The sequence below is a fragment of the Neomonachus schauinslandi genome, chromosome 1 (genome assembly GCF_002201575.2).
Source record: "Neomonachus schauinslandi chromosome 1, ASM220157v2, whole genome shotgun sequence".
NCBI classification, from domain to species: domain Eukaryota; kingdom Metazoa; phylum Chordata; class Mammalia; order Carnivora; family Phocidae; genus Neomonachus; species Neomonachus schauinslandi.
The window spans coordinates 109,531,332-109,557,922 of NC_058403.1; the positions used below are offsets into that span (position 1 = coordinate 109,531,332).

General features: G+C 37.6%; 1 protein-coding gene across 1 annotated transcript in view; it reads right to left on the bottom strand.

Annotated features, from left to right (window-relative positions):
• Positions 1–26,591, bottom strand: part of MED12L (mediator complex subunit 12L) — a 322,651-nt gene that overhangs the window by 18,973 nt on the left and 277,087 nt on the right. The window contains exons 35-41 of the mRNA XM_021685957.1: positions 26,179–26,340; positions 23,766–24,128; positions 21,558–21,714; positions 17,962–18,173; positions 4,995–5,084; positions 2,889–3,118; positions 182–338 (exon numbers count right to left, since the gene is read on the bottom strand). Coding sequence (XP_021541632.1) covers positions 182–338; positions 2,889–3,118; positions 4,995–5,084; positions 17,962–18,173; positions 21,558–21,714; positions 23,766–24,128; positions 26,179–26,340 — 1,371 coding nt within the window. The remainder of the gene's footprint in view (positions 1–181; positions 339–2,888; positions 3,119–4,994; positions 5,085–17,961; positions 18,174–21,557; positions 21,715–23,765; positions 24,129–26,178; positions 26,341–26,591) is intronic.

A 26,591-nucleotide genomic window follows, 5' to 3' on the forward strand; every position in this document is an offset into this window, starting at 1 on the left:
CCTGCCCATAACCTGGCAAAAGCACAGAGAAAGGAAGACCCTGGCCAAGTTGGAACTAAATTACACCAGTTGAGCTCCTAGGCTCAACTACACGGGGTTCCTTGGAACTTAAAGGCTCTTTAGAGTGCCTCTTATTTCATAGGACTGCTGAGAACCCCTCATGCATTGCCGTCACCCCCACCTGGAGGAGCCTCTGCTGCTGTCGAACCTGTGGCTGCCTGGGTCTCATCGGGTCCTGAGGCAGGGGCACCGAAGGAAGGCTTGGATGTGTGGAAGTCAGCACCGCATCGATTCCTCCACCTACCAAAGGGCTCTGCTGAAGGGACTGATGATTCAGTCTGGTAAAAAAGATACAACTTGGTTTCACACCCAGGCAAACTGTCATATTTTCAATCAGTGCCAGTGGCACATTACGCACGTTCACAAAGAAACAACTGTGTTCAGTATTCAACTGTACAATTCACATGCGATAGAGACCAGTGACTAAGATAATCTAGATTTCCATGGAGAGATGGAGTCACTGGACAAAGGACAGCAAGCATGCTCACTACTTAAGATAAAATTGCAATCGTGTTTAAATTACTTCTTAAAAATATTTTAATTGTTTTTAATAATAAGTGACATTATTTGAGCATTTACTCTGGAGACGGCACAGCGGTAATTAAGAGTCTGAAATGTATTATTTCATTACTCCCCACAGCAACCCTTTGAGGTCAGCAGTTTTATTATCCCTGTTTTATTTATTTAAAACTTTTAATTGAAAGATAGTTGACACTTGTATTTGGGACAGTGATTTGGAAATGAGGAACACCTCAATTTTGGTTTTGTTTTATTTTCAAACACATATAAGAAATTTTGCATTCAAATTGCATGGCTTGCAGTTAAACAGTGAGTGGGTAAGATTCAATAATTCTATACATTATGAAATGCTCACCATGATAAGTGTAGTTATCACTTGTCACCATACAAAGTTATTACAACAGTATTGACTATATTCCCTATGCTGTACTTTTCATTCCCGTAACTTACTTATTTTATAACTAAAAATCTGTACTTCATAATCCCCTTCACTTATTTTGCCCATCTCTCTGCCCTTTTCCCTCTGGAAACCACCAGTTCGTTCTCTGTATGTACACTGGTCTGTTTCTATTTTTTGTTTGTTTATTCACTGTTTTCTTAGATTCTACATATCAGTGAAATCTTATAGTATCTGTCTTTCTCTGACTGACTTATTTCAGTGGCGAAAACTTATCCTTTTTATGGCTGAGTAACAGTCTGTTCTATATATACCTGACATCTTCTTTATCCACTCATCTATTGAGGTGCCTGGGCTGCCTCCATAGCTTGGCTATTGTAAATAACGCTGCAATAAACATAGGGGTGCATGGATTCCTTTAAATTAGTGTTTTTGTATTCTTTGGGTAAATACCCAGCTGTGGAATTATTGGATCATATGGCGATTCTATTTTTTATTCTTTGAGGAACCTCCATAGTGTTTTCCATAGCAGCTACACCAATTCACATCACCACCATCAGGCCACAAGCATTCCCTTTTTCTCCACATCCTTGCCAACACCTGTTATTTCTTGTCTTTTTGACCCTAGCCATTCTGACTGATGAGAAGTGATACCTCAAGTGGTTTTGATTTGCGTTTTCTTATCCCTATTTTAAAAATGAGACAACAGAGAGCTAGAGAAGTAACTTCCCAAAGTTATTCAGACAGTCAGTAAAGAGCACAGGTGGGATTGAAACCCACAACTGTTGAGCTCTGAAGTTCAAGTTCATAGGCAATATGCTTTGCTGCCACTTATTAGAATAGTAATAAATACAATGCATGTTTTTCCGATCTTATTTATTTTCCCAAATGTGTTACCATCAACCGTGCCAACTTTCCAAGCTGTAACAACTTCGTGTTGACGTACAGCAACTGATTGTAACACATGGAAGCTAAGCTGCTGTCTACTATAATGTAAAATTTTGCATGAAACTTAATTCTTCTAGACCAATGCTATCCAACAGAAGTTTCCACGATGCCTAAAATGTTCTACAGTTGTGCTGTCCAATAAGATAGCTACTGGTCTCCAGGACCAGTGACATAATTTCTGGGTCTCAGTGTGAAACAAAAACACAAGTCTCCTTGATCAAAAACTAGTAGGATTTTCAAGATGGTGGCAGCAGACCATTACACTAAGCGTGGGATCCTTCTAAACACAGTGCACTGTGTGACTGCACAGGTCCCACACCTTCAAAGTTGGCTCTGCTCAGCTGCATGTGGCTATCGAACACTTAAAATGTGACTAGTGTGACTTGAGAAACTAAACTTTTAATTTAACTTTAGTCTTAATTTAAACAGCCACATATGGCTGGTGGTCACCATGCACTATGTCTATGGGATTCAATTATAGCAAGAACTGAGAAAGAATCTTTCATGATCCTCTGTGCCAACCACACCTGAAGCAGAAAAGGTGGAAACTAAAATATAACAAAACTCTTATGGGCACCATGCACAATGAGCATTAATCGATCACAGACTTTATGGCTCCAACCAATATATTCTAGTAAGGTACTGCTAACAATAATCAGCACTTTTTTCATTTTAAGATATTTTTAGCCAAAAATCTTTTTAAAAGAGCGGAAAACACTGCAGCTAACATACTGGCATCATCTAAAACATTACACCCATACTATGGCAGATGTGAGTTTACACGGGCCTTGAATGAAATAATCCTCTATCTGGATGCTACTAAAAATGAGATGACAGAATGCAAATTATATGCAAATATGCAAGCTCATAAAAACAATTATAAAGCACCATGCCCTAGACAATGTATAACAAAGTCAGGAATTCGAGTGTCTACTACTGTAATCATTATTTCCACATGTATCACCTCTGAGAGCCAGTCAAGGACTGCAGGTATGGTGATGCCTGCTGCTGAACATAGCCACTGGGCGGCTGCTGCATCTGTCTGAGTCTTTCCATTAGCGCCGGGTTGGAATGTGCGGCCGGATAAGTTCTGGAGTTATAGTTGGGAGAGAGGACCACGCCACCAGCCTGCTGCTGTGGGGTCTGCTGCAGAGGCATCTGTGTTCCATACATCGTATAGCCCTGGGGCATGGTCTGCAGGTGGGCACAAGAAGTCAGTGTTTTAATTTACCACCAACTCTGCAATCACTAAGCTATATGGGGCAAAAACAAACCTGGGAGGAGTTCCCTGAAAGTCACTGTTCTCAAAGGTTCTTATAACTCAACATATGAGGAGGACAACTCTGGAGGTAAGAGGGTGGCAAGAAAGCTACAGAATGAACTGGTTGGATCATGATTCATCAGAAATTTCAATTAAAAAAAAAAAATCGAGGGGCGCCTGGGTGGCGCAGTCGGTTGAGTGTCCGACTCTTGGTTTCAGCTCAGGTCATGATCTCAGGGTCATGAGACTGAGCCCTGCATCGGGCTTCCCGCTCATCATGGAGTCTGCCTGGAATTCTCTCTCCTCCTCCTTCTGCCCCTCCCACTCAAGCTCTCTCTCTCTCTCTCTGATAAATAAATAAATCTTAAAAAACAAAACATGAATCCTCATTTGGTTAAAAGATCAGTTTTAGAATCAGTTGCTTACTTTGAGGGAAGGAAAGACATGTTTCTGTATAGAAATAATCAGGCAGGCATCCATACCTTAAGTGCACAGATGACATCAATGTTCAACAGATCCCAAGCACCATTAATTTCATTTCCAAAATTAGAAAGAAAAGCTACCTATTTCCAATGTAAATTAAAATGCTGGAGTACACTTTCCTGATATATAACTATACCTACACCTTGGATCTGATGAATTTGCCTGTAGTAATTAACCAGTTACCAAAAAACAAAAACCAAAAAAAAACAATACCTTAACCCCACAGTAAGGGTGTATTTGTTGACTATTTGATATCCTCTAGTCCTAGTTGGACTATAGCCCTTTTCAGCACTCTACCAATACTCTGAATATTTAATTTTTCTATTCAATATTAGTATATGAGTGCCTGTTCCCCTAAATCTTGACACCTAATGTAAATGAAAAACCTGAGGTTCTGTTGGGTGACTATCTGCAAGTTATAGAATGGAATGCTGATTGAAATAGAAGAGGCCTGCTCTTCAGTCCTCAAAGAACCACACTCTAAGGTAGTCTAATGGCTCTGACTTGGAAGACAGAGTAATGCATAATACACTTCCAGTGAGCAGCATGCATGGATCCAGCTGTGGGGCTCAGTGCCCGTGAGAACCTACCTCAGACTGCCTTTTAGCTGTGGACACAGTGTGAACTGTTAGCCCCACTGGCAGTCTTGCCAACATCCCTGGGCTCCTAACTGTGAGGGGGACAGAGTAAAAGTATAGAGATGCAGAAACCACAAAATTACTAGGAAAAATAGCCCAGGAGATGCCTTATATTGAGGCAAGTCTATCATTTGTTGAGTGGCTACCATGGATCTGGTGCTATGCTGGTTCCACAGGTTGTCCTAAATCCTCACATGCTCATCTCTATTTTGAAAGAAACCAAGACACAGAATAACTTGCACAATATTACACAGCTGGTAAGTTGCCAGGAATTGCACCATGGTCTGATTCCAAGGTCAATTACCTTCTTATTCTACCATGATTCCTCTGCAAACCTATCTTTTAATATGATAAATTCAATCATGAATTACATTGTTATTCATTATAACATACAATAAGCACTCTGGGACTGTGAAGCATTTCAACATCTACTCATTATAAGTAGAGAGGTTATTTGTATTTTTAACTCCAGAACTTTCTGAAATATTTTATGCTGTTTAAAAAATCAGTCAATCCTAAGGCTTGTTGATCACTGGTAATGCTTTTTTTGAAATGTCAATTATAATCTATAAGCAGAAGTACTATGTTCTAGACCCCATGAAGAGCTGATATCCTATTTACTTGGTTTCCCACTTCAAATAAAGAACAGTAAAAATCCCAGCAGCATCTACAAAGCAAATGCAGATACCTGTGCTTGCTGCAGCCCTGGATACTGGGGGAGCTGAGGGGAGGGCCGAGCCTGTACAGCAAAGAGAGCAGCCTGGTCCCCTGGTGGGCCCTGGAAAACAAAGTCGAGGTGGACTCTTGATCATAACAGCAAGAACTTGATTTGCACTCCTGGCTAATAAGCCCGATAACCCATGACACCAAATCTTATTAGATGATTATACAACTTGGAGGTTTCCAAACTGCCTTAAATATAACTTCTCATCAATATTCTATGTGTGTAGAGACTATTAAACTTATTTCTTTCAAAGACTATAGAGGTTTCCAACAGTAACAAGCCAAAATAATCTGATGGTCTACTTATCAGAGAGGCTCTGAGATAGCTTTCCTGTACAGCCCAGGATATAAATGCCCCTCTAGACTGAAACTCATGAGCCTTGAATGTGAAATCTGAAACCACAGAGATGTACCATTCTGTGACCATAAAAGAAAGAGAACATGTAGTACATAGAAATGCCACATACAAATTTCATGACTTTTTTAATGAAGTTTCTTCATAGTGACCTAAAAATTATCTATTTAACCATGTAGTCAAGAGATGAATTTGGTATCTCCTATGACTAAACATCAACTAGAATATAATCAATAAAAATTTATAATACATCAATAGCAAATATAATTCTAATAAACTACAATATAAAGCCAATTAAATTCTGCTTACCAGTCCTAATTTAATACATGTGTTGCCCTTTGAAAAATAAACATATTTATAAGAGCAGCTGTATGGGTTTTATGTTATGGTGTCAGAAGTTATTTCATGGAAGCTTGCAATAATCATCACAAAAAGAGCTCTAGCTTCCAACCATCCCTAGATTTTTACAGGACTTACTAATTATAAAGAATGGGGTTTATTTCAAAATATTTTACTATTGTTTTATTGAACAGATATCCTCATTTTTCAAAAGTGTTAAATTATACTTACATAAAACCATTTAATGTGCTTGGAAAGTAGTGTAAACTCTTCTAACAAAGAGAAAACTAAACATTTAGAGAGCAAACACCAACAATTATTAAACATCTATTCTACACCAGAGATTGGACTTCATGTTCTTACTCCCATTTTCTCACAGGAACTCTGCAGAAAGGGAGGATCATCCTCACTCATTTTCTTCAGAGAAAAAGCCAGGTTCAACGAGCTTAAGCAGCTTAGCAAGCTCACCAAGCTAGACCTAGCAGAGCCATTATCTGAACTCAGGGCTCTTGCCATTATGACAAGATGTCTCCATATGTGATATTAAAAATGGAAATACTTAAATCTTCATTTGGTGCTTATCCTTTAGTGACAAAGAGCCTCTACAACTCACTCTAATAAAAAACAGAGAAAGAGGGGCGCCTGGGTGGCTTAGTCATTAAGCGTCTGCCTTCGGCTCAGGTCATGGTCCCAGGGTCCTGGGATCGAGCCCCGCATCGGGCTCCCTGCTCGGCGGGAAGCCTGCTTCTCCCTCTCCCACTCCCCCTGCTTGTGTTCCCTTTCTCGCTGTGTCTCTCTCTGTCAAATAAATAAAATCTTAAAAAACAAAAACAAAAACAAGGAGAGAATCTCTATTAAGACTTGTTACTGAAATATTGAAACCAAATGTATACATCCTATGGTCAAATTCTTTCTCTGATCCTCATATAAAATCACTTGAGGGCATTTCCTAAGGTGACTATCCATCCATCCATGGGCCAAACGCAAGTTTCTGAGAGTGCATATAATAGCTTCAACAAGAATCTAAATTCCCAGAATAGGGGGACCATAAAGATACCCTCAGCTTTTAGCTGATTGATCTAAGTGCAATTATGTCTGTATTTACTTGGGTCTAAGGAAAATAACCTCAACTCCTTCTATGAGAATTCATTCCATGGCAGCATGGCCACCCGGGACCAACAACTCTTCCCCTGAGAGTATCTGAAAGGCTTTTGATCTTCCAAACACTGCCAAGGAGTCATTAGATGAACCACATGGTTAAATGCCACTCCTCGAGAATCCGGACTCCCTGACAGTGCCCTACAAGGTCTCTGAAACACACTCTTTTGCTTTTTTGTGGGGAGAAATATTTGCACATTATCCTTTTTACAGAAAGGAAGAAAAATGAATTATTTACATGTGAGTTAAAATCTTGAGATCCATAAGCAGTTTACAATTCCCACACCCTGCTTTGTCTTAGAGGGGAACAAGATGTGATCTGTGTGTGACAGCCGCATGCAAATGCATAAAGACAGATTTTTCATACTATTCACTCTTCCTCTGCTTATTGAAGAACCCTACGAAAGGAACTATGACTTACATGTGGAGTAAACTAGAATACTAATAAGGGAAATAGCTGTGTTACTGGGCAACACTCTTACTGGCAAGTAACATTTGAGATCACGGACACTTAAGAAATAGGAATTTAAAACTATTCTACATTAAAAAAATCACAAAATTAACATGTAAGGTAAAATACTAACTTTCAAAGAAAAAGAGAAAGGGATAAGAAATCTCACATACAGTTTTTACACTGTAAAATTCATGCATTCTGTCATTTTTGTCTCAAGGAAAACTATTTATTTATGAACATACTATGCTCCTTCCTACCACCAATTTTTCCTGATTTATATAAGATAGTAGGTAATAATTCAGATCTGCAATATCCTTCCTGGGAAAATCAAATGCTCCGAGCTGGCCAGTAGTCCCCATGTACTCTGTGCATGGCTTTATCATCATGTTTCCTTGAATGAAAGATACCCCAGTCTCTCCCACAGAACTGAAATGTCCTACTTTTGGTTTTCCCCAGAATAATGCTAGAAACACATTATATCAATAATTGTACAAATTACTGATGTTGAATTTGTTGAATAAGGAATGAATAAGAGAAGTTCTTTAGTGAATTTTAATTTTTAGCATCTATCATTCTAATGATTACTTATTTATACCTGCATTAATATCTGCAAAGTAGCTCAATTTCCCCCTCTTGATTTATTCTGCTTAATTGAAACTAAAGGAAACATTAAATTCATATTTTTAGGGGCATCTGGGTGGCTCAGTCGGTTAAGCATCTGCCTTTGGCTCAGGTCATGATTTCAGGGTCCTGGGATTGCGCCCCGCTTCAGGCTCGCTGCTCAGCCGGTGGGGGGCAGGGGGGTGGAATCTGCTTCTCCCTCTCCCTCCTCCCTCTACTCATGCTCTGCCTCTGTCTCTCTCTCTTTCAAATAAATAAAATCTTAAAAAAAAAATTAAAAAAAAAAAAGTTCACATTTTTGTGTGAGCCAAAGGATAACTCAAGAGGCCGGTCTTTAACCAAATATTTGTGTCTAGCCAACTGACATTTGACTTTGAGCACATCACTAGAAGAGAAAATAAAACATGTTTGTGCCCTGCTCAGGCTCCCTTGGCTCAGACACCTGACTTACGTGTGCTAAAGGAATAAGCCGCAGTTAACTGGGAAGTTCCGGTAACTACACAGACTCATCTCTACATTGTTACCTGAGGTAAATTCCTACATGTGTCTATGCACTTTGCTTTGGGCTTGCCTCTCTATAAGAAACATAAATCCACTGCATTTTTTTTTTTTTCAACTTCCACTTTCTAAAACCTTAAGAAGCTGTGCTATGTTCCTAGCCTTTATAAGAACAATTCTCTCTTACTGCTTTATTTAGAGTCAGACAAGAGAAGTATCTGAACTCAAAGAGATGGTGACTCAAAGGCCTTTTACATAATTTGAAATAAATGCATCCAATAAGTTTAAAATTCTTGATAAATTATTCTCAAACATAATTTTCATTCTTCTGGGTCTTGTTCTCTTCATTTAGCAATTACTACCCCTCTGGCAATTGAAAAAATGTGAAGACCTCTTTCTAAAAGAGAATTGGTTATGCCTCCAATTAGCTGACAGTAAGCATGACAATCAGCATTTCAGGATTAGGGATTTTCTATTCACTCAGTTCACCAGCAATGAATTTTTGAAATCCCTATTTAATCACTTTTCAATGGTGTTTAAGTGTCTCAAGTAGAGAGACAAACTGTACCTAAAAAACCACAGCTAGATTTTGTGACTTTGTTTCTGATAATGCTGATTTAGGGATAATAAGAAGTCCCCCAGTGAAAACCAGTGGGTAATGTTTTATGAGTCATCTAGCAAAAAGGGTTTTATTTGTGACTACTAGTTTGGAAGGTAATGAGTAATGGTGCCCGAGGCTAAAATAATACATGGTGTGAACCAGAAATTATGGTTATCACATCATACTGGTGTATTTTGATTGCAGACAACAGACACAGAGAAAATTCTATAAATACAGGAGGTCCAGCTGACCAGTTATGCTTGATTCTCTTATAATGTTTTCATATAAAATACAACGTGGTTGGGAATCAATTAACAGTAACATTAATGGCTGGAACAAACTGATTCATTCTAAAATAAACACCTCACACAATAATGAACTTTTACAATATACTCTTAACATGCTCATAAATGAATAGATGATTGGTTGAGTATATACATTTACTATATTCTTAATACTGGAGAAAATTAAAGGAAAATTAGAATGGTGAAAAGGACAGCAAAGATATATACACACATTTCCATTAATTTGAATGAATACAGAAAGCACAGAACCTTATGACTTTAAATACTTGATAAACATTTGGTCTTTTAAAAAAAAGTAAAATCATTGATTGATGCAAATTCTACTTTATCCAAATTACATTATCATCTGAACAAAATGTCCAACAGCAAACATAAGCTATCTCCAAAATACTTTTTAATTGATAAAGTTTACTTCAAGTTTTTAAATAAAAACCTCACCTGCTCTCTGTACACCACAAAGTGTCAAGAAAAATTGATTCTTTTCAGAAGTCTCCAAACTTTTCTTTGCTGAATAACTATTAAAGAAATTGCCTACATAACAAGTATTTAATAACCTAAATATTTTCAAAGCTTGAATATGCAATCATGGACATTTTCACCAATGTACAGAAAATGTTACCCATTAAAACTGGCAGTGAAACAAGTTGACTTACATTCACATCTGAGATGTGTGCTCTTTTTTATTCTAATGCTTCTTGGGTTTATGTTGTGGGTTGGCTACCTGATACAGAAACCTATAAGTAATTTAATGCAAAACATGCATTCTTAGCTAGCCCAGGCAAAGCAGTAGAGGTGAAGTCTTAGGACATGCATGCACAAGACCTATGCTCAAAAAAAACATCTTCTCTGTCTCGGAAAGACAACAGAGATGATGAGTTCTGTTGAGAATTTCAGAATAGCCAGTGAGTGGGATGTGATGAGAAGGGTGTGTTTCATAACCACAGTTTGCGTTATCTTGCACTAGCCTATGTATTAGCATGCCATGCGTTCTTCTGCTAATGATGTGAATTACCACAAAGGGAAGCAAGAGCTCAGGAATAGATGGGTTCAAAACTGGAACTGAGATGAAGGTGCACGAACTGGTCTATGTTCCCAAACCCAGGCCATGAACGTCCACTGGTTTCTATACTGTACACATAAATGATGAAAATCATGAGGCAATCAAAGGGAAAAACTTTCAGAAATAAATCCCATTAAATCGAACATGGTCGATGCATTCATGATTCTGTGTTACAGTCTCAAACTTAAACCAAGTGAGTAACAGTGAAATGAAGACTCTAAGTGTTACCAGCTATGGAAGAATACCCCGCTTCTTACTCTGATGTTTAAAGAGTAATGCTATAAAAATCTACTAAAAAAAAAAAAAAAAAAAAGACAGAAAAAAGAAAAGACAGCAGGGGGGAAACCAAAAAAAAGAAAAAAAAAAAAAAAAAAAAAAAAGACAGAAAAAAGGAATGACAGCAGGGGTGTTACCATTATGTTGTCAAAGTCTTCCAGAAGGGAGACAGCAGAGTTACAGAAGTCCTACAGAAAGGGGACAGCAAGAAAACGGCAGACAATACAGATAAGATTTTTTTAGCCTAATGATGTGGGTAGCCACAATACATATGAAATAGTTCATTTTAAAACAGTGTTTCAGGAGTCAAGACTTAAAATCCCAACGCCCTTACAAAGGCTTTATTAGTTCATACACTAAATGACATCACTATAGACTGGACATACATGGTAATATTCATATAAGGGGAGAGCAGAACCCAGAGGTTAAATGGTGACACAGAAGAAGCAGGAGGGCTATCAGACAGACACTCGCTATAACTAGGGGACTTGGGGACTCCACTGGGAGCAACAGGATGCCAGAGTCCTTCACAGCCTACAGCCAGTGGGACAACTCAGGACATGTGGGTCACATTAAACACACAAGACATTAAGTGAACAAGTCAGTGGGTCGTATATGTTGGAGGATATAGAATTAGATAGCTCCATCCTAAGTGCAAACGAAAACTGGGCGTTAGGTTAACCACACATTCAATCAACCAAAACAGACAACAAATCATTACAGGGCCACCAGTGTTTACACACTAACAGGGAATCTGATTTAGAAAAAGGTAACTAGAGGCTTGGGGAAAATTTCTCTTTCTCAGGTAAATAATTCACTTGTTTGATCATTTTTATAAACGGATCCCAAGTGACATTTTTGGCTGAGAGGTCAAAAATTTTCTTCCCGCTGAGTTTTAGAGATAGAGATAAGGCAAAGGACTATCAACCGTAATAGAAAAAGTATTTTATTATACTAAGGACTAAAAATTATAGGAAGAATTTCCCAAGCAAATATCTTCTCTCACTATTTTAGGTGTAGGTATATAATTCACTGCATCTGCACATTTGTATTTGGATCCGACAATTATCTATTAGTTGTCCACTCTCAACACCCCCCACTCGTCTCTCCTCTCTCCCAAAAATCAAGTTGTGTACATTATTTTCTAGACTTTAGGTGCGTAATTATAATTTCAGCAAATTAAATGAACATCTTTCTCATCATTCAGATAGCAGAGAAATGCCAAGTATTAATAAGTAAAGCACCCACTTCCCTGGACATATGGGTTTCTATCCAAGGAACAAAATGATAGGGCTCAGGACATATTTACTAGTTCAGGGGTTTTCTCCTAAGCTCATTTTTGTCTTTGAAATGTATTTAAATTATAATATCTGAGTGAATGCATTAAAGGTAATTGTCAAAACTCAAGGTGTATTTCAATAAGGCTATTCTGCCTATCTTCAGCAAATAAGAATAAAATTATTGTGAAATACACTCAAATTACACTATCAGGGAAATTACAGAAGGGAAACCTTGAATAGCTAATAAAGTTATAAAAGGAGCCTAAATTCACAGGTAATTGGGAAATAGAAATTAAAACATCCAAATAGTGTTCCACCTGCTCTGAATGAGAAAATTACAATCTGACAATATCAAGGTTGGTGGGGATGTGAAGAAAGGAAAAAATTCATTCATAACTGATGAGAATCAGCACCACCTTGGAAATCAAATTTCCACTTCCAAGTACATACCCTACCTAATCTCTCCATATATGCAGAAAACACATAAAAACGTGTTTACTGTTGCATTGTTAACAGTAAGGAAAAAATGGAAATAAATGATCATCAACAGGAGAATGGACAAATATTATGCTAATATTCATAATGGACTAGCATCAACTAAGACAAATGAATAAAACTACATATAGCAAAGTAGATATAATTCAAAATGGGCCAAAATAAAAAGTTGGAAAACAAGGCAATACATGTGTGAGACCATTATATTAAGTTTCAAATCCAAAATTAATACTGTATGTTTATGTTAATAGTTGCAAAAATATGTAGTAAAGGTATAAAAAACATTCATAAGAAAGAAAAACACTAAATTCATGATAGTGATCACCTCTTTATAGGAATGAAGGGAAACGAGAGTAGACATACTATTTTATTTTTTAAATGACCTAGAGCAAATATGGCAGAACATTATTATTCAGTGATGCTAGGTAATAAGTCATTAGTGTTTGTTATATTTTCTATTCTTCTCTGTATGTTTGAAATACACCTCTAGAGAGTGAGGGAGGGAGAGAACAAAGGAGGGAAACAGATATTCCAAGGTGATGCTCTGTCCCTAGGGTAAGAGATCAATTACCAGACAAAGGGTAGCCGCTCAGCTTAAATGGATTTAATCAATCCAAGAGGCATGTTTTCAGGATGTTACAGATTGACTTTTGCCAGGGAGTTTGGGAGGCTCTGACTCAGTCATTGTTCTTTCATTAAGTTATCTAATTCCTTCATTTAGATACACAATGATAGCACCTGCCCTGTGGTTAATAACCTAATGTTCTTACAAGTAACCACTAGCTATTACTGGGCACAACATTTCCCTCCTCTGTCAGAAATCTTCCTCTTTAATGTCATCAATACCCATATGATTATCTGTAGCCTTTAACCAATTGCATTCTTCCAAATTTGTCTCAGCCAAATGTAAGCTAAACATACTGTCTTTCTTTGGACTATTAAAATAAACTGGCTGGCCCTGACTACTACAAAGAACAGCAAAATGATTTTGTGCACTGAAAGGGGGTAAATTAGGATAAAGCTATACCATAAAACAAGGCAAACAATTAAGTCCTTTTCGTGGATCAAAACTTAAAGATTCCCTCCAAAAGTCCCCTCCCTAGAAACTGATATGGTGTGTGTGGCGGGGGGTGGGGGAGGGAGGGTGGTGAAGGAAGTTCCTTCTGTCAGAAGAAAAATATTGGATGTAAGAAAGAGGACTGGAAAACAATTTAAGCAGCATTTTGCATTATTTTCACCAATATTCTATATTTTGTGATGATTTCCACAGGATATGCAGAAAATGTAACAGCGATATTTTTAACACTGAAATTGGAATCAGCCCCTCCCAAGTTTGTATTACAGAATTTAGACAGTCAAAATACGCTGCTTTAAGAAACCAAAATGGCTATTAGGAAAACTAAACAATATTCCTTCTTCCTGGCTTCTTCTATGGGCAGCCGCTGAGCACCAGTCTTATTAGGGACAATTAATATAATGACAGAAGTAAAGCATTTGAAGTGTTTTTATTCTCTTTTAATCCTTAACATATTTAAGAAAATAAAAATCATTTTTATGGGATAGAGATTTCCTTTGAAATAATACATTCATGATATAATAAAACATCAACAAGTATGACAGCTAACATTTTTTGAGCACTTACTATGAGCCAGCCACTGTTGTAAGGGCTGTGGTGTATATTAAAACATTAATTTCACAAGAACTCTATAAAGTAAATATTGTATTAGCTCCATTTTGTAGATGAGGATTTGAGGCACAGAAAGGGGACATATTCGCTACATTGAGTCCCCTTTAAATAACAGATGCTGAGTAAGGAATGGAGAGTGATCATTTTTACTTTCCTGGATAAAGAGTCTAACTAAAAAGAATGAAAACAAGTTTTCTTGCCAAAACATCCTTATGCATACCGGTATGTACTAGAGCCATAAGAAAGTACACTTAATTATAACCATTGCATCAAATAATTTGATTAAAAATACTTAACAATACCCATGCTATTTAGCATCTGTTTTCTAGACACTACACCAATGTCTTAATACATTCTTTAGGAAATACAAGAATGGTCCGTAACAGAAAATTCCATGACCAACTGAAGCAGATGTTCAGTTTCTGCAGTGGACACAGAGTTATTTTATAATGATATTGCAGTTTTCACTGGGCACCATCTAAGGTTAGATGATTCCTAGGTACATCAGCTTCTTTCATTAAGGTGGGAAGAGGCTAAGGGGATTCTTCTGTACGGTCTGAGACACATCCAGAATCCAGGAATTTATGTCTTCCCTGCCCCATCTAGGTTTTCAAATGAACCATAGCAGAAGTCACTTCTGGAATAAGTTTCTGGAAGCACTCAGGGCAGCTAAGATGAGTCTGTAGATAAAAATCAGACTGCTAAGGATTAAGGCTACTAGAAAGCTCTAGGCTCCTGGAAATAGTTTCTCAAAACATGCATTCATTTGATAAACCTTTCATAAAATTCCTACTCTCTGCTCACTAGATGTAAAGATAATACAGGGTATAAGACCCAGGGTCTGACCTTATCAGAAGAGGGGTTACCATGGGGTGGTTATTGGACAACTGGCCTAGGGAGCAGTCACATCCAAGGCTTAGAAAAACTCATCAGTCTTTAAAATAAGCATCTGCTAAAATTCCAAAAATCAGTTTTGAAGGTTAAGATCAATGAAATTTCTCTAACACATTTGCTACATTTAAGAAAATGGATTCCTAGAATTAGAAAATTGCTAGGATAAGAAGAAAAATGAATTCTATTTCATAAGAAAAAAAGACATGACAAGTCTTACATAGCTAGAGAGAATCACATTACATGCAGGCATGTAACTTGAGAAAATGGTCCTGGCCAAAATTAGAATCAACATTTCTCTATCATTTCTTATCATGAAGGATATAGGTCAGTACTTAGTAGAAAAACAACCACATCCAGAATCATGTATTAAAACAACTTATCAATATTGCTTATATTCCATATAATTCTGCCTTTATTCCAGTTTAAGGATTACCACAAGGAGAATTTTTTCCTGCCACAACACCTTATTTAGCTAGATTCCAGGTATATTAATCGTTTGTACATGAGAGGAAAGGAGTTAACATTTCCCCGAGACCACCTAGGTGCAGGCACTCTGGCAAATGCTACATGTGACCTCATGACTCTAGGTGGGACCACTGAACCATCTTACTGCACCATGGGTGTATTTCACTTCCTTGGAAGAATATTATTTTCCCTCAAGTATCCAACACTTGAAGAATGGTGAAAGAAAAAAAAAAAAAAATGTCTGCTTCTGAAAGCCCATCAGAGAGAGTAAAGCAAGTTTCAACCAACTGTTAAAAAAATATGGCGTGGGGGAAGGTAAACATTGTACAATCACTGTTACGAAGTTGCATTTTCACTGCTGGAAGGAATTCCTGACTTCTCAAAAAAAAAAAAGGAAAGGTAGGACAAAAATAATGAGAAGAAAAGGAAAAGCAAAGAAACAGAGTTGGCAAAAAGAATCAGAAAAAAAAAAAAAACAACTACACATTAACTCTTATTAGTACAAGCAATACAACTCTACATGGTGTAAAAGAATAGCCAGGTACTTTTGAGTGTTTTGAGGAAAAATGTAGAAGTAATGGGTTCCTGCAGGTACATTTTAGGTCATAAGCTTGCCTTCGGCAAATATGCACGAATCTTTGACTATATGTAGGTTATTCTATTCAATTCCTTTAAAAAAAATGTGCTTTAGAGGAAATTGCTTGTCATGACTTGTATCAGAAGTGAAGCTTTTGAGGAAAAGCATGTTTAACTATAAATGGGCCAGTGAGTTTTCCCCATGCTAGGAATCACTTAGAGCAATTCAAAACTGAACTTAGCAGTAACAGTCTGAAAGTGAGCTATTAATAAGACAAATTATACCTTGTGATAAAAAGCTAGATATGAAAAACTAAACTTAGTGGAAGGTAAATTTTTACTTAGGCCTGAATCACTTTAAAAGGTAGCTGAATTCATCCTGGTGGGATGGTTACTCAACTTACAGCAAGTTTTTTTAAATCTTGACAAGATCTAAAACAAAGGTAACTATTTTTGCTCATCCTCAAGAATAGCTAAAATCCCCCTGAGGTTTTTAAATGGCTCCAAACATGCTGCTTATTTAAGTAAAATAAGTATTTCTTAATATTTTAAGCAAATCCTCATCATTTCTGTGTAAGAAGCAACTTAGGCCCATCTTACCTGACACCCAGGGAGTTTGAGCAATTATGCTAGAGGTCAGGGAGAGACAAGCATGCAGTGACTGTTGGTCGCATTCCCACACAGTTGACCTATTTCCTTTCTCCTGTCCTTCTTATAGTACAGGTAAAAACAAGAACCATTTTAAAGAATGTACAATTAACCATCCCACCTCCAGCCTCCCAAATCACTAAGTGGACTGAATGCAAAAGTGCCATAACTTACACAATGGAGATATGCCTAGAAAGTTACACAAAATATAAAGGATATTTTTTAAAGCATTAGGATTTCTTGCTAATTTCAAAGTTTTATGGTTTTTCTTAGAGCAGGATACACCTATGGATTGTCTACTTCCTTTGAGGTTCAAAAAAGTACCTAAATCCCAGGGTTGTTGTGGGATCTTAGATAATACATTTAAAGCGCTTAGAAATGTTTTGGCAAATAGTAAGTGCTCTATTAGTGTTAGCTGCTACTATTATTATCCTCCTCATCCTCATTAAAATAGTGCATTTTTTGGAAAAATTGGAAAGTACAAAAAGTATATAGAAACCGTGGGGGAGGGGGGTCCCAATCTCACCTCCTCTTTTTCTATTTTATTTATTTGTACAGATCTGTGGGCTTCATGAGCCTATAGTAAGCTGTGTAGGATTCCCACCACTGTTTTGTTGAACAATCACTGTAATCTCAAAAGTTAAATAAAACAGAGTTAGAGGGCATAAAAATAGCAATGATGTAAATCAAGAATGAAATTGAAGGTATCCATAAACTGACTATGATTTGTAATATGTTCTTTCCTATAGACCTTATTAAGCACATACTGAAAATAGAGTCTATGCAGGGCACTGTAGGGAGAAACCTAAGAAACATCAGGACTTTAGAGATACAACCTCAGAGTGATCAATCTAATAATAACAAACAAAAGTAGGAGCTAAAAGGAGTACAGAATATGGTGATAATTACAGGGAATGAGTGCTCAGTTAGGGTCACTCCAGGGATGAAAAAAAACCTTCTGCTTCTCGGGGACTGGAGAGTCATTAGCTCTTCTTGCTTTAAGGCATACTTTTCATGAACCTAAGATACTTCAAGTTCCTATTTGATCAATGATAACAGTAAAATACACGAGAGGCATAAACCTGTAGGAGAGCTATACCTGCGTTCACACGAGATTTCAGGGATACACGGGCGGGAAGAATACGCCCCATACCCCCCACTCATGCCTAGCTAGAGGCGCTAACAACAGGCAGAGGCTCCACTGCTGGATCTGTACAAACCTGCTGGAAAGGTCGAGCCTGGGCTTGCCTGAGAAGCCGCTGCTGCTGCTGCTGCTGCAGAAGCTTCATCTGTATTAACTGCTGCTGCGAGGTGATGGCATGCAGCGGGGGCGGCTGCATCATGGCGCCCGAGCGCCGCTGCAGCATGTTGGACAGAGCTTGCTTGGTGTTGGTGGGGACGAAGGAGCCCGTGGGGTCCAGTCTGGAGCCACCTACAAAAGCAACCAGAAAGAAGGGCTCTCTACGCGTGTTAATGCCACAGGTCTTCCTTATTTTATCAAAACATGGAAAGCTTACCTTCTAAGCCTCACTTTATGAGCGAATGGAAAATAAGGCCCCGCCACACACCATACAAATATTACAGGTATGTTGGAAACTGCATAATTCCCAAAGGATGGGGATGGTGATGTAGGCGTGAATTATAGTATTTCAATGATTTCACGGAGGCCCCACTTTGGCTGATCAACTGAAATGCCTGACATGGATTCGCGGGCATGATTTCGAATCACGAGGGTTTTAAATTATGCAAGGCCCTGGGAAATACATTACCGGCATAAAGTGTACTGCCTTCGTGGTATATTTTGCCAAGTGTCCTAAGCCAGTCATAGAAACTCTTTTGTCATTTTAAACAAATTTGAAGCTCATGGTATTTAAGTTTCTTTACCATGGCAAAATAAAAATGCCTCTTTCATCGTAGACTGGCATGAAAATACTTTCAAAACTTGAAAGGCTTGGAAACTTCAAATACCATGACTCAAAAGACAAAACACAGCTTTTTGAAGGCTTGAAATCAAACAGGAGACGTTGATTATAGTGATGCCTGAGAAACCAAAGGCAATCCTTAACATACTTGCATATATAGTTTGTCAAATGCCTTTAAGAGTTTGGGGAAAAAAATTTCAACATTTGCTGGCTTCAAATGAGGTGTCAATCACTAATATATGTGTAAGAAATCCTCTATATAAATATAAGTATCTCACAAAAGATGTTTTATGTTTTTTTTTTAAAGTAAGTTGTATGGTGGGAACAGACATTTTAAAGCTGAAAACCCACATTCTTTTAAAGACTCAGAACCACACCAGCAATGTGATTTATGAAATCAGCAGCATTTGAAGAACATTAGGAAAAAAAGAGGAAAGTCAATTTAAGTAATATATGGCGAGGTAACTTTTGTTGAACCAAGAACTGGAACTGTACTAATACATAAAAACTTAATGGACTCATTTTATAGATAAAGGAGATTCTTTCTAAGGATTAAGCCATCGTCCATTTTCTTTTAATTTTCCTAACTTTTTTATAATCTTGTACCTTTGAGCCAACTAAAGAAATATAGTAAGTATCCCTGAAGCCCTCTGCACTTTTCTAATTACTTTCCTCACCTTCTCTCACCAAATGCTATTCTGAATATGGTGTTTAATATTCCCAAACATTTCCTTATAACTTTACCATACTGGTGTGTATACATGAGGAAGAGAGAGAAATTGTAGACGGGGGTGTGTGTGTGTGTGTGTGTGTGTGTGTGTGTGTGTACACACATCTGTGTTGAGGGGCCATACTGCTTTGCATTTTAACTACATATGACTGAAAGCATACTGTACGCACTCTTCAACTTCACAGGATTCATATTTTTACAAAAATCAATTTACACATATAAAATCCCTATAAATGCTTCTTTTAACATTTTTCTTACATGTCATCATACTTAAAACTTACCTAATATCTAAATTTCCTTAACTTATAAACACCTTTTATAGTATTCTAGGGAAAGAAAGTATGAGGTCTTTATAAAATACTTAGCCTTCAATTCATACTGAATCGGTGTTTAAAAAGGCTAAAAAATTCACAAGGACTTTGGAACTGAAAAGAGAAAGTCAAACGAGAAAATATGTATCATTTCCCACATTTACCATTGTCTAGTTTACTCTTTATAGTCTACATTCACCCATTCAACAACCTATTTTTAAGAGCTTACTAAAAGCCCAAGTTTGCTTTAAGCTCTGAGGACACTACAGTGAAGGAAACAGAAAACATACCTGCCCCAACAGAGCTTATATTGTGGGAAAGCCCGATAATAAACCAGTAAGTAAGTTAAATATATAGCATATAACCAAGTGCTCATCTACGGAGAAACAGAAAGGAGAGGGGAATAAAGGTGCACGAAGGGGTGTAGCTTACCATTTATAAAAGAGGGTGGTCAGTAGAAGCCCACTGAGAAAATGGTATCTGACCAAGCCCAAAGGAGGGAGGCAGTGAGCCATGTAAAATATCTAATGGTGAGCACTCCAGGCATGGGGGCCAGCAGGTGCAAAAGCCCTGAGGTGGGAATATGTTAAGATCATTTGCTGAACATGTCTGCTGGGTTAGGCCATCTTCTATGTGCTACATTTTCGAAATTTAAGTTACACACACATACACACAGTTGTGTGTATGTGTGTTCATGTATAATATAACCCTTATTTCATTATTCAAAGAAGAATGAACATTTTTACTCATTTTGTATAGTACAATATCCTATCACCCAGAACAGAGTCTGGAACATTATGAAGTTCAATACATTTTGTTGAATAAATAATTGAATCACCTACTCTATGAGGGCATATATTAAAATATCTCTTTTACAGATAACCAAACTGAGGCACAGAGAAACTAAGACCTGGTCAAGATTACACAGCAGGAGAGTGGTTGAGCCAGACCTGAACCTAGAACTGTAACTTCTAGACCAGCCCCTATTTAGAAGACAAAATAGGGATTCTCGCCTGCTGTAAGCCAAGAATCAAACAATGTCTCTTCCTAGCCCTCAAAATGTCATTCTCGAATTACAATAAAAATCACAACATGCAGACTAAGATCTCAAAATACACTATTTTGTTGAACAAGCAAACTTTCATTTAGAAAAAAAATTAAATTCATTTCTAAGTAAGAGATTTTTTATTTAGGGAACGTTCATTTCAGATATAAAGTCTACTTGGGCTTGAATGAAAGCCATACTAAAATCAGGAACATTTACTATAGATTCGGTAAGTTTTCCTTCTTTGATATCTCAGTCTACCTGCTGAACCAAATTTCTGAGATACTTCTCAGTATCAACAATTTATAATTCAAAACATAAGAAAATAAAGATACTGTGCAATATTGTCTAATTTTTAAAAATACAGATAAGAATTATATCTGATAAAAACACAAATTTCACAACATACAACTTTTATCAATTTTATATATTTAATTTCCTTCTAATACTGAATGAAAACTCCCAACTCAGAACATAACCTAGCAATTAAAACTGTATTTTAACACTTGAGAAATACTCCAGAATTGGTCACATATTAAATTACTCTATATGCTCAGGTATTATTTGATTCTTACAATTAGAATATATTCATGTATGTGACAATCAACAATAGATTAAAAGACTCATTAAAAAAAAAAAACCCATATTTTAGAAGAAGAAAAAACATTTCAAATAGGAAGGATTACAGAAATGTCAACTGAGTACTCAGTTCTTGCAGTTTCCACGTTTTGTTTCAGGTTAAAAGTAAAGAAAATCTCAAGCTACTTCACATCTCAGAGTGACCCAACCGTACTCTCTCTTCACATACCTGGAGTAAGAGATTGGTTCTGAAGGAAAAAACCCGGCTGCTGGGGCTGACCCATGAGGTTGTAGCCCCACAAGGTGGACTGTGGATGGTGCAACATCTGGGAGGAAATGGGTGAGTAGTTAGGAGGCACTCGGTATATGTTGCTCTGTGGATACTCCTTCAACATAAAGTTTAAAAAAAAAGAAGTTATTTAACTCCATAAACTATATAGATGATGAATGCAAATTCTTATCACATTACTTGAGCCAGCTCCTATCCCAGTGGACAAGGCTGTTTTTATAGAGGGGAAGATGGAAGGCAAGAGTGTCAGCATGTTCTCTGCAAAACACTCATTTGAGTGAAAACTTTTGACTTAAGAAGTACTAGACTTAAGAAGTGAAGGGAAGATGTAAAAGGATCACTTCTTAAGTTTGTTTTTTAAAATACTAAAAGTACATCAACATTGACCACTGCCTACAACTTAAAGTGCATCTTTAGATGCTAAGTCTCTGGGGATCATTTCATCTTAGGTCACCTTAGGAAGACTTCCTGATATGTTGGGTCCGGATGAGAATGAGGCCAGAAAGACCCAATATACTTCAGGACCAATCCCTGGCCGAAACAGTATCTTATTTCCAGTTTTCAAGGCAGCAACGTAAAGACATAGACTCTCCACCATCTGCCTGCACCCCGCTCCCAGGCTTCGTCTTCCTTAAAGGTTTTTTTTTTTTTTAAGATTTTATTTTTTATTTGAGAGAGAGAATGAGAGAGAGAGAGAGAGCGCGCGCACATGAGAGGGGGGAGGGTCAGAGGGAGAAGCAGACTCCCTGCTGAGCAGGGAGCCTGATGCAGGACTCGATCCCAGGACTCCAGGATCATGACCTGAGCTGAAGGCAGTCGCTCAACCAACTGAGCCACCCAGGCGCCCCAGGCTTCGTCTTCCTTATAAGAGATGCAAAGTCTTTAAGGTTCACATCCAGATGTCTCAATTCCCCTGCCATCCCCCATCCCCCTTCTCTTAGTCTAGCCCTAAAGGATAAAGGAAAAACAAAACCTTGGATCCCTGAAATATAACCCACTGTGTAGGGGCAGTTCCAGAAGTAGTATGGGAGGAAGGGACATTACCAGGACTCACTCAGGAAATGAGAGAAGTTTTAGGACTTTTGTATCCGGAAAAAACCAGAAACCTATCCATGTGGACTGACGGGCTAGGAGGGTCCAGATTTTAGGGAGTTGCAGCCTGGACCTCTTCAAGACAAAGGAATATTGGTAGGAAGACCATATGAAAAGAGGGCACTTCCATTCAAGTGGCATCCAAAAGTGATGGTGATCTTCTCTAGAAAAACATTAATCACCAAGCTATCAGCTAGGAAAAGATACGTTTTGGTTCTGACATAGGTAAATTAATAATAAGACAAGACATCTGACCACTCAATTGTGAATATTTCTTCCATTGTACAAGAATACCCTTGAACTTTATACAAAACTGTTTCGAATTCTCTCTCAAGTATTTTCCAGGTGAATTTAAATGTAAAGATATTCTTGCACATTAATTCTATAAATGCTACAAAATTATTTCCAAATTACCATCTCACAGATTTCTGTTGTTTTCAAGAAAATGTTGGTATAGGTAGGGAAGGCTAATAGGGAAAAAAGGAATGAAACTTTTTAAAATTGTGTTTGTCTTCTATATAGTCCAAAAGCATGTTAAAGAAGTAAAATATACAGGAAAATAAGATGGAATGGTAAAATATGAAATCTCAGAAACATCCTACTGGATGTATTTGATGGCATGTTAGCTAGGAAATGAGAACAGTTTTTCACATTAATTTACTACATGTCTCAACTGCTCAAAAGATGATAAATATTTTAGACGTGAGATAATAAAAATATGCAAGAAGATGAGATATAAGGGATCTAAGAAATTCAAGTTTTAAATGTGAGAAATTATGAGGCACTGAAATATTAATTAAAGATTATTCACAAGAGAAGCCTAAAATTAAAGTAATGAACAGGAGAGGAGGAAAAATCAGAAGCTATAATCCTGTTGTCTGTGACAAGTCACTGTTCATGTGCCATTCTATTAATTAAGACAGAGCTTTGTTAGGATTACAACTATTACAATAAGGCTTCTAATGCTTTTCCTGTAGCTAGAGACAGACTCTGGGCATGATTAAATCTCCCACCAGGTGTTAATGAGCCAAAGACTTCCTGACTTCTCAGACTCACATCAACTCTTGAGCTTGATTTCGTCTTGCGCTTCCTTCCCTTTGTTTTCTTCTCCTCGTCTGTTGTGGTTTTCCCCTGATCTGACAGCTCAGCTGATTTCCTCTCTGGTTCCTGAGAGACGGGAGATGTGGGCTCTTCCTCTTCCTCCTCAGGAGGCAGGGGCAGTGGCTCGAGGTAGTAACTTCGGGGCTTGGGCATGGGGTGTGTGTGATACAACAGCAGGTGATGCTGCTCCTCGTACTTGATCACCTTTCGGTCCACTCGGACAGTCCCGAACCAGGCCCAGGACAGAGGAGCTGGGTTCTTCTGACCCTCAAACAAATCCCACGGGGACACCTTCTGCTTTGTAGAGACCTGAAGACCCTGTGGTTGAGATAATGCTCCATGACCTCACGTTCAGGTCTTTTCCTGACTCAGAGGCCAAGCTTGCTTAGGACATGGATGCAAAGAACATTCTGGCTGGTGGTGAGGCTTAGAGTGCCCTAGCATACAGCAGACAGGTAAATGTGCTGGTTCAGGGTTTCACAGCTAGATCACTGGAGAGTTGCAGCTAGAATTCAGACCTTTAAGTTCAATTCTGCGGTTCTTTAGACCACGTGATAATCTGTTCAGGCTGCAACACCAGATGGTCCAGTATATTTTACTGTAAATTGGTATTCTGCAGTTAGGGTTTTTTTTGTTTTGTTTTGTTTTTAGGAAAAAACACTTTCTAAAAAGTACTGCAATGTTGATCTTACTTTATTAAATTATAAATTATAACCCTTTCTTTGGATTTCATTTTTTTTTTTAACTTTGTTATTTTTGAGATAAAACAAAACTTGAGTCAAGTTATAGTCAACTTCTAATTGGGCTCAAATTAACTTCAATCCAAACATGTATGGGCTTGATTCAGTATACAGGAATCTTTCACGTACTTAATAAGGCAGTTTCTGAATAGTTAAAGAATATTATTACAGAAGTTAACTTGTACCAACAGGTACAAATAAAGTCTTTTAATTCAAGCTTATCTCTACTGGGTTTAGAAGAGGAAATGTTACTCTGTTTCTGAAAATAAAGGTTTCTTATTTTTAACATTAACTGGTGATGTCTCTTGGTACTTTCCCTGGCATACCAATTTTAAAGTATTTTTCCTCAGAATGACCCCAAAAACAACTACTCAGGCATTCCATAAGATATGAATGCTCCTGTTCTTATCTACACAACTCTTTCATGGATGGATTTATCCAAAATCAAGGCTCATTTACTATGTATAAATTGACTGTTTCCTAATACTGTCTTGAGCTTAGACCTCTTCCTAGGTGCAAACACCATATATCCAAATGGTTTCTAGATGTCTCACCACTAGAGAGCCCAATGACCCTACAAACTCAAACTGCCCATAACACTAGCTTTTTCTGTCTCCACAATCACACTGGTAAAAGTACTCTGAATTAACGTAGCATTGCATTTCTCCTAAGAGCCACATTCTTTCATACCTTTAGGAAAACTCTTCCATTGGCCTGTATCACACACTTCCCTATTTCCCAACTAACTCTTAATCCTTCAAAATAATTCAAGTGTCAATTTTCTGGGGGGGCCCTATTCTGACTACCTACTCCATTCTCAGGGTGATGGCTCCTTCTCAGGGTCCCCTAACACTTTGTACCATGACACACAAATCTCACCACACTGTGATTGTCTGTCTACTTCTGCTTAAGGTAAGAGCTCTTTCATCTCTGTAGTTGCTCAATGTTCATTAAATGAATAACCACTCTTCTCGTATTTAAGGGAACCTTGCTTAATATCCTATATAAAACAAGTGTTCAATGAAATACTGTTCAACAGAGAAGAAAATTAAGTACCATCACCCTAAAAATATTTTACTCAAAATAGCTTACTACACAAAGACTTTATCAATCAAAATTTTCTTATCTAAACATACTGTTGTCAACTCTGAAGTAAGATCAGATCTGGTCTTTGCCTTCTTTTTTTTTTACAATACTTTTTTTAAAAAAACATTTTATTTATCTATTTGAGAGAGTACATGTGCACACGAGTGGGGGGGGGGCGGACAGAGGGAGAGGAAGAAGTACACTCCCCGCTGAGCAGAGACAGGGGCTGGGCTTGATCCCACGACCCTCAGGACCCCGGGATCACAATCTGAGCTGAAGGCAGACACTTAACTGACTGAGCCACTCAGATGCCCCTTAACAATACATTTTTACTTAATTTTCCTTCAGCGTGTTTCAGAAATTCACTTAAATTCACATAAAGTTTTAAATGAATTTTTATCTATGTAATAACGCCAATGACCAAAGCATTTAAATGACAAGACTATGCTTTAAAAAAATCAAGAAACTGTAAAATTGAGGTGTCTCATATACCCTATAGGAAGAGGAGAAAATATATACAAGAAACAAACATTTACTCTTGCCTGTTTTTTATCTATAGAGTCGAATCCAGCAATTTTGTTTCCCTTAGTGTCAATCAAGGAACCCATAGGTTCGCAAGTGATGACATCACATGTCTGTTTTGGCAAAGGTAGCAACTGTCGAACTTTGTCAATACTTTCTGATCTCTTGTCTCCTAGCTCTTTCTAAAAAAACAAACAAACAAAACAAAAAGAGATAGAGAAGTGGGACAGAAATTACAACGAAGGCAAAAGTTGGTGAGAAGGAAGTTTCTCTTTGAAACATTTCCTTTTTTATAGCCAGAATGTTCTTTAACCTTGAACATGGTCTATGATGCAGCTTTCAATTAGAGTAGTGAGTATGTTTCATTTCTTCTATTTAAGTAGAAAATAGAACACATACAATGGGACCCTGGTTACACAACAAATATCACAGT